We start from the raw sequence: 14,416 nt of genomic DNA, 5'->3' as shown, positions 1-14,416 counted from the left end.
AAGCCACATTTCCAATATGCATGGAAGTTCAATAACATTTAATGTTTTCAACTTAGGTTTTATTTCAACAAACTGGAGATTTGGTAACAATTTGCAGTAAACCACATGATACCTAGAGTTACTGACAGAGGCAGCTAGCTGTTTGGTTCATGTGACAATTGATGGGGCATCACATTTAAGCTCATTGCTTAGAGTGTCATGCATTTTAACACCTACAGACAACTGAATGATTTTTAGTATTTTTTTTTAAATGTGCCAAAGTATCTTACTGTTGGTGGGTAATTCAAATTTAATGATGTAGCTATTCCTTTTTATTTAATCCTTTGAGAATATAGCTAAAATTTTGACTGTATCTTTTTTATTTGTTAGTTTTCTATGGCATTAAGATAATTCTCATTTTAAACACTGTTCATTAATGTAGAATTAATACATATTTTTCTAAGAAAATGCATTTATTTTTAAGAGAAGGAAATTGCCTTTACCATATTTTTATTAAGATAGAATGGAAATGGTAAAAATTGTTTAGTCGGGTCATTTAAAATATCCTACTTTTGACAGAGTTTGTTTCATGACTTTTTTATCATTGTTGTGAAGAGAATGTTATTTTATCTAGCTTAATAAGTTCCTTGTGTAAAACACCCTTTTGAAAAATTTGATGTTCGATACTCTAAACAAGTTAACTCCAATTTAAAAAATGTCAGCGTCTTCATAAATTTTTTGTACAATTCCACTTGCAGTTACATATTAACTTAGATATTAATGATATTTTTAAGAATAAACACTAGGGAAGGCTTTTGCCCCCTTTATAATATAGTGAACTTTATTTTAAATAACTACTTGGATTCCCCATCTGTCGAGTAGTAGGCTTGTAGGCCTGCAAAGATGAAGGAATAGATATTTTTTGAGCTTCTGTTGTGTCCTGAGACCTGTGCAGTGGTCAAAGAAGCGGATTTTGAATTCTGACCACACAAGTGCACATCCTTGATCCTTCTGGTACCTTTGAACAAATTGCCTAATCTCTCTGCCTGCCTGTTCTCATCTGGTAGAATGTGGACATCATAGGGAGGTTGTGAAGATGCAGCGAGATCTGTTTTTACAGAGTTTAGAAGGGTGTTCGGATATAGTAAGCTCACAGAGAGTCTTAGCTCTGGTGTCTCACTTACACCTCATGACGTATTTGAGGAGTCGTGATTGACATGACTATTTTAAAGTTGGTGAAATTTAGGCGAAGAAGCTAGTAAGTAACTTGCCCAAAAGCATACAGCCAGTAAACATGGAAGCCAGAGAACCAGCTCGTTCAGGCTGGTTCTAAGGTCGGTGCTGTTCACATTACATCCTACAGACTTTAAAGAACTTTGGAGGATATATGCTTTTAGAGCATAAGATATCCTTTCTCTATGTCATTTTAGTTTTTCTTTGTTTCTTTCTTGTTTTGTTAAGGTAACGAGAGGAGGTACAATTTAACTTACGTGAGGAAAGTTAGCACGGGGTTGGGGGACAGCTTTGCACATTCATAAAGTTGGCATTCCCCCCAATTTCCTCCAATTGGTTTCGTGTCGTCAATGAAACCAGTAACACAAGTGTGAGCCTGGTTGCATCCTCTGCTCCAGGCACCTGACCACATCTTCATGCTGCTGGTCTGCAGGGGTAAATTAGACAGTGTGATGACTGTATGTCCAAAATCTGAAAGTTCATTCCCATCTGTCAGCAGCTTCACTTTGCAATGTGAAGTCCATTGAATTCCGTGTATAAAACCTGTGTCCTGTGTATGTTTTGCTGCCCTACTTGAACCGTATTCACCACAGTGAATGTCAACTTTAAAAAACACATAACAACACTTAAATGTATGTAGGTTATTTTACATTTAGTTGAATTTGAAGGCAAACCTGTAATGTATTATAGTAACCCTTTCAAGCATACTCTCTTGACTTTAAAGATAATTGGATGATGGCTATAGCTCTACTTGCTTAAATCTATTAATATAAATAGTTGAGAGAAATAAAATCATTTTCCAGCTAGTAGCCACTTACTCCAAAATTGGCATGGTGGTGTTGTCATTTCCAAGTACCATAGCTAACATAACCTTACAGATTAGTTCTTTCTATTAAAAATCTACCATTGGAGGAAAAAATCTGCTTATTCTCAGCATCCATGTTGCCCTAAGATACGGTTATTTTCCAAAACTGTGTATTTCCATAACCAGATTTTTCTTTTTCTCGTGTTTATTGTGGAAAATTTCAAGCACAAACAAAAGTAGACAGCTATACCCATCCACTCACTTCAATAACAAACAATGTCAATTTCTATTAATCTGTATCTTTCCCTCACTATTATTTTAAAGCATATTCCAGATAACATATTTGTTTTTCTTATCTATTTAAGAAATAGTTCCACATTATTCTTTCTGATAGTTTTTTGCCTTTTAAGTTAATACTACTAGTGAGGGTGATTCTCTAGAAGGATTACCTTAAAGTGTTCTGTGTTTAACCATTTCGCTGTGACTTTTAGTATTTTAATATTAGTGGATAGTACTATTTCCTGGTTTATTTATTTTCTCATTTCATTCTGGTATACAATTACATATGGAATGATTGGTATTTCTTTATTTTGCTCTAACAGCTAGGTTCACTAAAACATTCCTCCAGGTGTGACTGCATAATAATGAGATCTAATGCATCCAATTTAGTGTTAGTCTTCAAAGCAATTTGACAGGTAATTTATTTATTCCAATGAAGCAGCTGTTTCAGAGAATGTTTTGGAACTCCTGTTCTGTAATTGCCTTCAGAAATACTATGAGCCACACGAAAAGCAGGTCGCATTTCTTTGGTTAAAACCAGTGTCCAACAGAAATATTGTTGGATTCAATCACTTGTTCATATTCTTGAACTTGACCAGACCTGACTCTGAATAACAAATTTATTTCTAAATATTTAAGTCTTCCTTTAAGGAATTTTTTTTTTTATTAAATTTATTGGGGTGACAATTGTTAGTAAAATTACATAGATTTCAGGTGTACAATTCTGTATTACATCATCTATAAATCCCATTGTGTGTTCATCACCCAGAGTCAGTTCTCCTTCCATCACCATATATTTGATCCCCCTTACCCTCATCTCCCACCCCCCATCCTTTAAGGAATTTTGATTTGGAACCAGTAGAACCATTTAAAAGCCAGAGGTACAGATCCTTTGAAAAAACAGTGCTTCACAATCACACAGCCTTTTGTCTTCTTGTGTGTACATGTGTGTAGCGTGTCTAATGTGTACATTTAGTTTACATGTAAGGTGTATTATTTCAGGTGGCTGACATGGATTTTGTTCTTGTTTTTTATTTTTCATTTTGATTTATTTTTTAAGTTCATAATGCATTATCATGTTACAAATTCAAAGGGTGTAAAGAGGGAGAGATTTTCCTCCCTTTCCTATCTTAGAGCCCCCCATTTCCCCTCCCAAAGGCAGCCACGGTAAGCAATTTCAAATGTATCTTTCCAGATCTATACATGTGTGGATTTTTTTCTCTCATATTGTTACAGAAAGTGAAGCATACTGCACAGTTTGTTATCAGTTTTTCTTCTGACAGTGTATCTTTGAGATTTGTCCATATTTCATGAAGATCTAACCATTTTTTGGTATCGTATTCAGTTGTGTGGATGGAACACAATTCTTTAAGCGGCATACCAGATAGAACTTAGGTTATTTCTAATCTTTTGCTATTAAAAATGAACTGCAATGAATGAATTTGTATGTATAGCATTTTGCACCAGCTAAATGACTAGTATAAATTCCTAGAACTGGAATTACTGGATCAAAGGATACATGCATTTTAAATGTTGATAGAAATTGCCCAATTGCCCTTGTTAGAAGTTGAACCAATTTTCCTTCTTACCAGTGATAACATTTAACTTTTTCCATAATCACAACCACACAGAGTTGTCAAACTTTATTTCTGTCAAATTGATACATTTAAATTTCATTTCTTTCATAAAGGATTCGGCTGAACTTATTTTTAAGGCCAATTGTATTTTCTTGTCTATGCACTGTGTTTTTATATCACTGTTCCACTGCATTGTTGATTTTTTTCTTATTGATTTCTATTAGTTCCTTTTATTTTCTGGAAATGAACCTTCCATATATGAGTTGGAAATCATTTTTCCCAGTTTGTTGTTTGGCTTTTAACTTTGCAGTAGTTTTTGCTCTACAGAAATGTTGTAGCTTTATGCAGTCAGATTTATCTATTTGTTTTGTTTTCTGAATTATGTATAACACTTAGGCTTTTCCCACTCCTCAGTTACTTTTTAATTTTTGTTGTATCTTTAGTACTTTTATTAAATTGTTCATCCATCTGGAGTTTATTTTGGTTTAAGGTGAAAAGTATGGATCTAACTTTTTTCTTTTTTTTTCTGGTGACTCTCTTGTTGACAAGAATTTTGAATTTAAAAAAAAGTCATAGTTCATACTGTCATATAGGAATATAGGTAATACCAATTAAGCCATATACATTCTGAAGTCTCTGTTAATTTTTATTGCAATGGGGATTCTTCAGTTTTATATGATCAGAAAATAATTATTTACAATGTGTCATAACGTTTAAGTCAACCTTCAAGAAGCTGCAAATTATATGATGTTATGGGCTCCTGGCTCATTGTTCTCCTTACCTTAGTAGACTCCCTACCTGATTGGTTTTTGCAAAACTCTGTGATTTCTTTGTCTCCTTGTGAGCAAATTACCACTTGAAAATTTCTACAGAAAAAATTTAATCAAATGTTGATGTATTTTTATTTGTGAGCAGTTTGCAAATTCAGGTAGTTTTGTCTATTGTCAGTTTAAGGTATTTTACTTTTAATGCAGGTGGTTCTTATTTTGAAATGACAGGAGCTTCCTCATGTTATCTGTTTACTTTTACTAAAAGTGAACATTTTGTAAGAATTTTTGGAGAGGGGCAATGTGAGCTCCGTGCCTGAGTTACTCAACCCAGGCTATGTGATTAGCAGATGAGTTGTTTATGGTTTTTATGGTCGTGGAAGGGAAGCTGTGTTCCGGAAGAAGAGTTCTTATGTAGCATAATCAATGGTGGAAGCCTTCATGGTGAGTGGAGGGTAGGATGTGCCCACGTAAATATTGCAGTTGCATATCTAGTGTTATGTGTCACAAATACATTTGAAAGTTATATCAATTATGGTAGCTGTGATTTATGAAATGAAAGAATTACTGGTGAAATTAATAAGACATATCTTCAGATTTAGAAAGGCTTTCAGTCTGAAATTCTTTGAAAAGAAAATAGACTTCTATATACAAGATGTTACTGTGAATATTCTTTGACATTTCAAATAACCCAACAAATAAGTAGGAAAGTATTACTATGAACCACCAGTGAATACATTTTAACAATAGGGAGATTTCATGGAACCCAAATAATAAACTGTTTTTAATAAATAATAATGTTTGAAAGAGAACCATGTTATTTTTTTCTGTCTGTTGATCACTCATTTAAAAGTTCTTGGATTTTTCCTTGTAGCTTTAAAACTAGAGGGTTAATAATAATAATGTGTACATTCTGCTTCTCAAGGATGTTGTGAGAATTCTAAACTACTACATGTTAATAAAGCTGTATTATAATTTTGGAATTAATAGACCAAAGTACTACATGTCAATAAAGATGTATTTTATTATAAACGTTCTAACTTCTTCCTTTAGTTTATGGGAAAATATATTTCATTGACGATGTTGTGTATATTCAGTTATTCCAAATTCTCTTTTTTCTTCAATGGTTTCTCATTCCTTTTAAACTGCTGGCTTTAAAATATGAAACTCTTGGTATATGGCACATTGGCATTGATAATACTCTTTGTAACCTGTAAAAAATGTGATTAAAAGTTTTCTGGGTTGCAGTTACTTAATCTCGGACACATTTTTCCATTGGTAAATTAATTCTGAAATTTTCTTCTATGCACAAAAGCTTAGATCTATACATTTTAACTGAACTTCACAAAGTATATCTTTTGGGTTTGACATTCCTACTTAAATGTTCCTTGTTCTTACTGTGAATCTCAACATTTTTATATTAAATTGCATGGCCATGAGATTAATAATAGCTAAATTGCAAAGGCAATTCTCAGTCCATTTGTTTCATATGAAGTACATAATGTGTTTGCTGATCTGAAGATAGCCACAACACAAACAAAATCCCAAACGCTTTTATGATTTGTTCTCCTCATACCGTGTTTCCCCGAAAATAAGACCTAGCCAGACAATCAGCTCTAATGCGTCTTTTGGAGTAAAAATTAAAATTAATATATATTATATTTATTATAATAAAATAAGACTAGGTCTTATATTAATTTTTGCTCCAAGAGACCCATTAGAACTGATTGTCCGCCTAGGTCTTATTTTCAAGGAAACACAGTATATACAGAACAAATGTGATATGTATGTAAGTGTATCAGATATTTGTTAGTGATGATAAGATATGTAAACAGTTTATTCATATTTTTATATTTCATATGATAATAACGTAGTGTTAGTAACTACAAATAAAGATTTCTCATAGGTTAAAGTAAAAGAATTAAAATTACTTTTTATGATAACTATTAATTCTCAGAATTCTTAAAACCTGAAAAAATTATAGAATTTGAAGAAATGCAATTCCAGGTATTTTAGCAGTTTGTTACATTTTTTTTTTTTTAATGTATAATTTTTTTTTTATTATTAGTTTCAGGTGCACAAGACAAAGTAATACTTAGATGTTTATCTTTTATATCCCTCACATTGTGTGAACTCCCTCCCCCATCCACTAACCCTCTGACATCGCACAGAGCCATTACATTTCCACTGTCTCTATTCCTAATGCTGTACTCAGCTTCTTGTAAGTACATACATATACACATATATACATATACATATATATATATATATATATATATATATATATATATATATATATATATATATATATATATATACATACAAACTTGTAGTTGACACTCATTATTGTTCAGCTTCAGCTTCAGGTGTACAGTGCAGTGATCAGGCATCTACCTCATCCCTGAGGTGGTCTCCCTAATGAGACAAGTGTCCATCGGATACCCTACAAAATCTTTACAACATTATTGATCACATTCCCCAAATTAATTTTCAGAACCCCGTGGCCATCTTGTGGTTACAGACTGTTTTCTAATCCCCTCACCTTCCTGTCTATCCCCACCCCCGTCCCATCTGGCAACCCTTAGTTTTTCCTCTATGGCTCCAAAACAGTTTCTGATTAGTTCATTCACTTATTCTTTTCTTTAGATAGTTTGTTACTTTTTTAAAATTATTTTTTTTAGAATTTCATGTGGCTATAATATAATGTCACTCCAGGAAAATGAACTTTATGCTGTTTTTCATTATGCTGCAAAAATCTGTCACATTTTAGAATGCTTGAAAATTGCTTATGATTCAGTCATGAAATCTGTGCTGTCTTATTTAGCAATGCACTCTGTGCTATAGTTAATCTATTAGGTTTGCCAGCATAATGACTTGTTTAAAAAGTTACAAATCGATCAGTGAGCTGCTGTAAATGAACCTGGCTTGCTCCATTTTTCTCCCCTGCAGGCAGAGCTCACAGTTGGGAGACGAAAAAACATTTAGTGATTCATCATTGCTGGAAAATCTCCAAAACAATCATGTAAGTGACATAAAAGCATTATATTTTCATTAATGAGTGAAAACAAATTATCTTAATTATCTTCCATGTTTATACTTGTTTTAAGTTTTATGATTATTTTTAATAATTATCAAAATCTATTGCCAATTTTTTTTTTACTTAGCCAAAATGAATTCATGGTGATTAGAAATTTAGTTTTAATATTATTATTATCATCAATAGTCTATATTTTCAAAATGTTTTATGATGAATATTAGAGCACTATTTGTATGAAACAGCTCACTGTTAACAATTTCAAAATATGTACAGAAATGGATTAACCTGCTCAAAATGATAGGCCAGTACCTAATCTGTACAATAGGAACTCTCGACATCTGCCACCCATTGTGAACATTCCATTTATGAAGCGACTGGCACTTATTAAAATTCTGTCAGGTCAAATGGTAGGGTTCCTGGGAGTTATATGCCAAAACTTGAGCTCATGCTCATGACCCCTGAGCGTGCTCCCTCTGTAGTACAGGTGGAGCTCTAGCAATGTGTTCCTGGGGGTAGTTTTGTATCCTTTTTTCTTAAGAGTGCCTCCAACCAAATACCAGCTTCATGAAACCTAGATCTAGACCCCCTCTTCCCTCTTGCGTCCTCAGGTTCAGTAAGTGACACCATCACCTACCTTAGTGCTCTTCTAGGAACTGAAGGGTTGTTTTTGATACTTCTTGGTCCTTCCGTCTCCTGATCTATAGTCACCAAGTGCTTCTCAATACTGACTTCTAGAGTATACCCTGAATGTCATCTTCACTTCATTCCCGCTCTCACTACCCCAGTCCCGACTACCAGGAGCTCCTATGTGAGTTACCGTAATAGCCTCCTAACCAGTCTCCTTGTTGCCATTTTTACTCCCTTCCAATTCTTGCTGCGCAAGGTGACTGCAGTGATGCAAAGGGAAATCAAGTTCCGTCACCTCCCTGTTTGACACCAATCCCTCTTAACTTACAAGGTTAAGTGATCTGGCACATGCCAAAGGCACCAACTTGGGAGCCACTCTCCCCTTTTTTCTCCTCAGGCCACACTGGCTTTCTTGTAAACACGCTTCATTATTCCTTCTTCAGGATCTTTTCAGTCATGCTTGGTTCCTGCTTGGTGGAAAACTCTGCTCAGGTCCTCATGAGGCTAAAACCCCATCAGCTTAAATATCACATTATCTTGAAAACAGCCACACACTCTCCCAAATCACATTACATGATATTTTCACATTCTCTTCTTTATAGCCCTTTTCAATCTATAAATAAATAATACTTGTGTATTGATCTGTGTTCTGTTTCCCCCACAAGTCAAAGCTTCCCAGGGCAGGGGCCATGTCTGTTTTGTCTACTATTCTAGCCTGAGCACAGTTTTTTCTAACAGTGTTCTGATTTAGTTTCCCAATCACTTCACTGTTGTTTTTTTTTGTTTGTTTGTTTTTTGGTCCAACAACATAGAGGAATATTTTTCTTTATTAATTTGAATGACATTTTTCTTCATCAGGAGCCAGAGAGGCAGACAGATGTTTAATTTAAAAGGTCTGGCTTCTTTTTTCCTATAAACTCTAAGCTCCTTGCAGAAAGGATTCATTTTTATGTCTTCCTCAGGCTGTAAGGGTCCACTGTATGTAGGAATTGCTCAGTCGATTCTTTTTTATTTAATAAAACCTGTATGAGGTTATGCTTGCCGTTTTTAGAGGGAGGGAAGACAAAGCATTACAGAGGAATCCCCTGCCGTCATCACCCCAACCCAAAGTAGTGGAACCACAGTACAATTAGGATGCCTAAAATTTACATCTGATCAGGAATTAGAACCAGGTAAATGAACATTTTAGAATTTCTCTCCTGTCTTCTGAGGGCAGTATTGACCATAACTACCGTTTTTACTGTGCAATTTCTATTTGACAACACAAAAGTTGCCTTGTATAAATATTTAGAAAATGAAAGAGAAAGTTCAAGAATGAATGATTTTAGTTAAAACTTATCTTCTTCATAATAGATGTTGGCTTCTTAATTGGCTATCACCTCACACCCTCAATATTTAACAGCTATACTCTTAATAGACATAAAGTAATATTTTTATGACTAGTGTCAAATGTTTAAATTAAAAAGGCTAAATAATGTGTTTATTTCTTACAGCCAACTGCACCTATAATATGTGAATTCCTTACAATGATGGCAGTTTGTCACACAGCAGTACCAGAGCGAGAAGGCGATAAGATTATTTATCAAGCAGCATCTCCAGGTACAAATGAAGCAATTGTGATATATTGTTTTTGGTGGAAAATTGTTCTGAAATTTGATACTATCAAGAAAAGAAATCAATTTAATTTGAAAAAATAAAATAACCAAGTTATGTTTTGTAGACAAAAACAATTATTTACTAATTAGAAAAACCTTGGCTTTCAGAATTAAATATACATGTTAAAATATAAAAGTTTGTGTATATAATTTTTGGTAGATGACATAAATTATATGGAAATTTGAATAACAAAGTTCACACAAGTAAAAAGTACTTTTCTATATGTACATAGTAATTTATCCCTTCTTCATAAAAAAACTAATAATAAACTATTAGTCATAAACTCTTTCTGCACATAAGCAGACAGAAAAAGAAAGATATGCCTAAATCATATGCATTTTAGAATACCAATTTTGCTTTCCTCTTTTGACTATGATAATCAGTGAGCTTGTTGTGTATTTATTTGGATAAGGACAGTTTATACATTTGAAGGGTTCCATAATATATGTATTAGCACTGTTATCAGTAATTTTACACCTATTTTCAATGTAAAATTGGATAAATAATCGATTTGATTATTGTAAGATTTTAGGAAAGAAGGGACACACTTTGGAGAACTCTGTTATAAATATTTTGAAATATATTCTAAACCACCTGTGACTTTGCAGGATGTACCAAATTTCTACTAAGTATAAGAAATGTTACATCTCCTATTGTTGAGATAGATACTGTGTGAATGTTCTCTAATCCCACACCCTACTCTCAGCAACAAGGTTTGATATACCATAGTGATTAAAGTAAATAATGTATGATGAAGCATCAATTCATTTATATCCATTTAAATTGAATTCTCAATTAATAGGCAGATTTGTGTCATTCATTTTAGAAAGGTTTTCTACAGAATATTCTGGAGCAAGGAGTACATTTAAATTTTCCTTCTTGTGTATGACTAAGAGACTTAATCTTCAGAAATATGACTCTGGGGTCTGTACTTATCTCTGATCCTTAATATTATTCCAATCATTCCTTTGACATTGTCACATAATTTTAAAAGGAATTTCAATAATGGGCTAGAATAAAAAGAATTTTAATTCTTTTAAAATTAAACAGAAAATTATACCACATTAATATATTTCTCTAGTATCGGGAATAATTTTTATTTCACCATGTATTTGCTTTTAACTGTTTTCCCAAAACAGATGAGGGAGCCTTGGTCAGAGCAGCCAAGCAATTGAATTTTGTTTTCACTGGAAGAACACCTGACTCAGTGATTATAGATTCAGTAAGTTATTTATTTTTATCATCAAAAATAAATTTTCTTTTTCGTCAAAGTAATACATATGTATAGCTTCAAAGATAAAATGCACAATACCAAAAGCCTCATAATAAAATGGAGCTTCCCTACTCCAGTTCCCCTTTCCAGAAGCAACCTCTTTCTACTCTTTTATCTCTTTCTTCAGGCATTTATCTCATATATTCAAAAAAATATGCAATAGATGATATACATTTTGATTCTTCAATTTCAGACGTATCTATTGACTTTCTAGTCAATTCTGTTAAATGAGGATTTATCTCTCCTGACTAACCATCCCTCCCCAATCTTTTTATAATTATATTACAGTTTTTGGTTAGACTTGAACAAACATCTCTCAAAAGAAGAAATATGAATGGCCCATGAACACACGGAAAAAACATTGTTAGTCATCAGGGAAATTAAAATGAAAATCACAGTGAGATTCTACTACATGCCACCAAAAGTGCTAAAATGAAAGACATTGGCACCAAGTGTTAATGAAAATACAGAGCAAGTGGAGCACCCAGGTCTTGCTAGTAGCTACGTAACATGATGCAATTGCTTCGGAAAAGCTTTTAGAGTATTCTAATACAGGTGAACGTGGACCTGAGCCAGCCATTGTACTCGTAGTTTCCCAGGAGGAATGAAAGCTTATTTCCACAAAAAGATGTCCAGTGGAATGTTCATAGTAGCTTTAGTCATAGTAACCCACAACTGGAAACAAACCAAATGTCCACCAATAGGACAATGGACAAACAAACTGTGATATACAATTGACTATCTAAACAATAAAAAGGAAGGAATTATTGATTCATTGATAAATCTCAAAATCATTATGTTAACAACAACAACAAAAAAAATCAAGCACAAAGGAGTACCTACTCTTTAATTTCATTTATATTCACTTGAGATTAGGCAAAAGTGATTTGTGGCGTTAGAATTCTGAACACTGGTTGCCCCAGGATCAGGGAGGAGATTGATTGGAAATGGTCACAAAGGAATTTATGGGGTGATGAAAATGTTCTGTGTTTGACTGGGGTGATGGTTACACCAAGTATGCCTTTGTCAAACTATATAATTTTCATTGAACTATATACATTTAAGGTCTGTGTACTTTATTGCATATAAATTATATCTCATTAAGATGTTTAGTGTTTATATTATTACACATGTACTGGCATTCATTATTACACCTGTACCAGCTGAACATTGTTGTATTCAGCAATTATTCTCTTGTTTTAATTTTGTTTCCTGACATAGAACTATTTCCTGAAAACAATTCTTTCCTTTATTTCCTAATGATAAATCCCTCTCTTTTTGAGTTGCTTAATTTTCTTTCTACCTATTCTTAATTGTCCACCTTCGAGAACACTTGTATCAGATAATCTGTCCGTTGGCAATTCTGGTCTTGAGTCATCGCTCTTGAAGTCCTCCTCTCTCCTTGCTCTGGGTCAGTTTTGTTCTATGGCCTTCTTCTGTGGCATTTTGGAATTCCTTTTGATTTTCCCCTGTTTTGGACTATTTCCTATATCTCAAATCTTCTTCCTTAGTGAACTCCTTTATTTTGGTGGAACATGTACTGATGTACGAGTTCACAGTTGTCAGTCTTTCTCAGAGTTGTCACCCTGGAATCACTTTCCTATCTTTCTGGGGACTTTCTGTACCTCTATCCTGTGTTAGATATTTTAACTCCTAAATCCCATATCTTCCTTATTCTTGGTTTACTCTTGTTTTTGTGGAACACGTTCTTTAGTGGCTTCTTAAGAAATGATGCATGGGGAATTATTTTTTTTTTCATCCTTTTAAGTCTAAACATTTTTTGTCCTACCATTATACTTAATAATTTTTAGTCTGGCTGAATATAGAATTCCAGAGTGGAACTCATTTTCCTTAAGAATTTCGGTTGTTTTACTGTCTTCTGGCTTCCAGTACACCAAATTGAGAAGTCAGAAGCCACTGTGATTCCACATCTTTTGTAACTTGCTCCCACCCCGTCTCTCTGGAAAGTTGTAGGAGCTTCTTTCTCCCAAGAGTTCTGAAAGTTTATGATCATGTGCCTTAGTGGGAATATTTTAATGTATTATACTGAGTACTAAATGGACCCTTTTCCATTTGGAAATTGATATGCTATCTTTCAGTTCTGGAAATTTTTCTCGAATGATTCCACTTTCCTTCCTTTTTGCTCTGCTCTCTTTAGAATCCTTGAACTAAACTTTTAACTTTTTTCTCATGCTTTTCAGATCTTTCCCTTTTTGTTCTACTTTTAGGAATATTTCCTCAGCTTTGTCTTCTTAGCCTTCTATTGATTTTTATTCTCTGCTATCATATTTTTGATTTCCAGAAGCTTTTTTTGTTCTTTAAATATTTCTTTTTAAATAGTATTCTGTTTTTTGTTTCATGAATGTCATACTTATGTTACTTCTCTGAGGGAAATGATAGTTTTTTTTGAAGTTCTCATTTAAAAAGAAACGTATAAGCATTACAATTTAATTAAACAATAGACTTTTACCAGAATATAATATGGTCTTAAACTATCCCTGCAGTTGTTCTTTTGCAGCATTATTTTGGAAAAAGCATACTTTACCAAAAATTAAACATCAGCTTTCAAATGTTCTTTTTCAAAGTTTCTCATTTTTCACTTAGGAGAAAACAACAGCATTTAATTATTGTATCCCTTGCATATGGGATGTGTGATAGACTATACCAAGTCTTTGATAAGAACTGCAATATGCAGAAGAATAAGGCCAGTCTCCTCCTATACCACCAAAAAGCAGCACACAGGGTATAAATATTAATACCCCAAACATAAGAGTTGTTACGAGTGATCTTATTGTTTCAAACATTTTCTTCATCGATCCCATTAAAAAGCATGTACTGGCTAGTGAAGCAATATTTTCAAGGGTATGAAGCACTGTTAAAGTTGTATACCATCAGGAAGCCACAGCAGTGCAGTCCAAATATAGAAGAAAATGCTACAGATGAAGCATGTGACAAACCACTTCAATCTGGTGTTGACACGAAGTGAAGAGGCATCCAGGGCTTTCTCACCAGGCCCACTGGCCCATCGGAAACCCAGAACCTGTAACTTCATGAGCTGACATGAAGTTTTATTTTTGAACTGTCTTTCCTCCACTTGCTTTGATCTATGTGTTTTGGGTATCACTGTGCCATGTTAGTGGCTTTCCTTAGATGTCTCTTACTCTTTGGGATTCTCGTGGTTAA

At 33.7% G+C, this 14,416-nt stretch overlaps 1 protein-coding gene across 7 annotated transcripts in view; it reads left to right on the top strand.

The window, feature by feature from the left end:
• ATP8A1 (ATPase phospholipid transporting 8A1) overlaps positions 1-14,416 on the top strand; it is a 212,651-nt gene that overhangs the window by 84,264 nt on the left and 113,971 nt on the right. For all 7 annotated transcript variants that reach the window (XM_019754167.2, XM_019754168.2, XM_074324626.1 and 4 more), the window contains 3 exons: positions 7,590-7,662; positions 9,798-9,903; positions 11,100-11,182. In XM_019754167.2, the coding sequence (XP_019609726.2) occupies positions 7,590-7,662; positions 9,798-9,903; positions 11,100-11,182 (262 nt within the window). The remainder of the gene's footprint in view (positions 1-7,589; positions 7,663-9,797; positions 9,904-11,099; positions 11,183-14,416) is intronic.

The sequence above is a fragment of the Rhinolophus sinicus genome, linkage group LG02 (genome assembly GCF_036562045.2).
Source record: "Rhinolophus sinicus isolate RSC01 linkage group LG02, ASM3656204v1, whole genome shotgun sequence".
NCBI lineage: Eukaryota > Metazoa > Chordata > Mammalia > Chiroptera > Rhinolophidae > Rhinolophus > Rhinolophus sinicus.
Note: the sequence above shows the minus strand (reverse complement) of the source record. Positions and strands in the feature narration are given on the sequence as shown.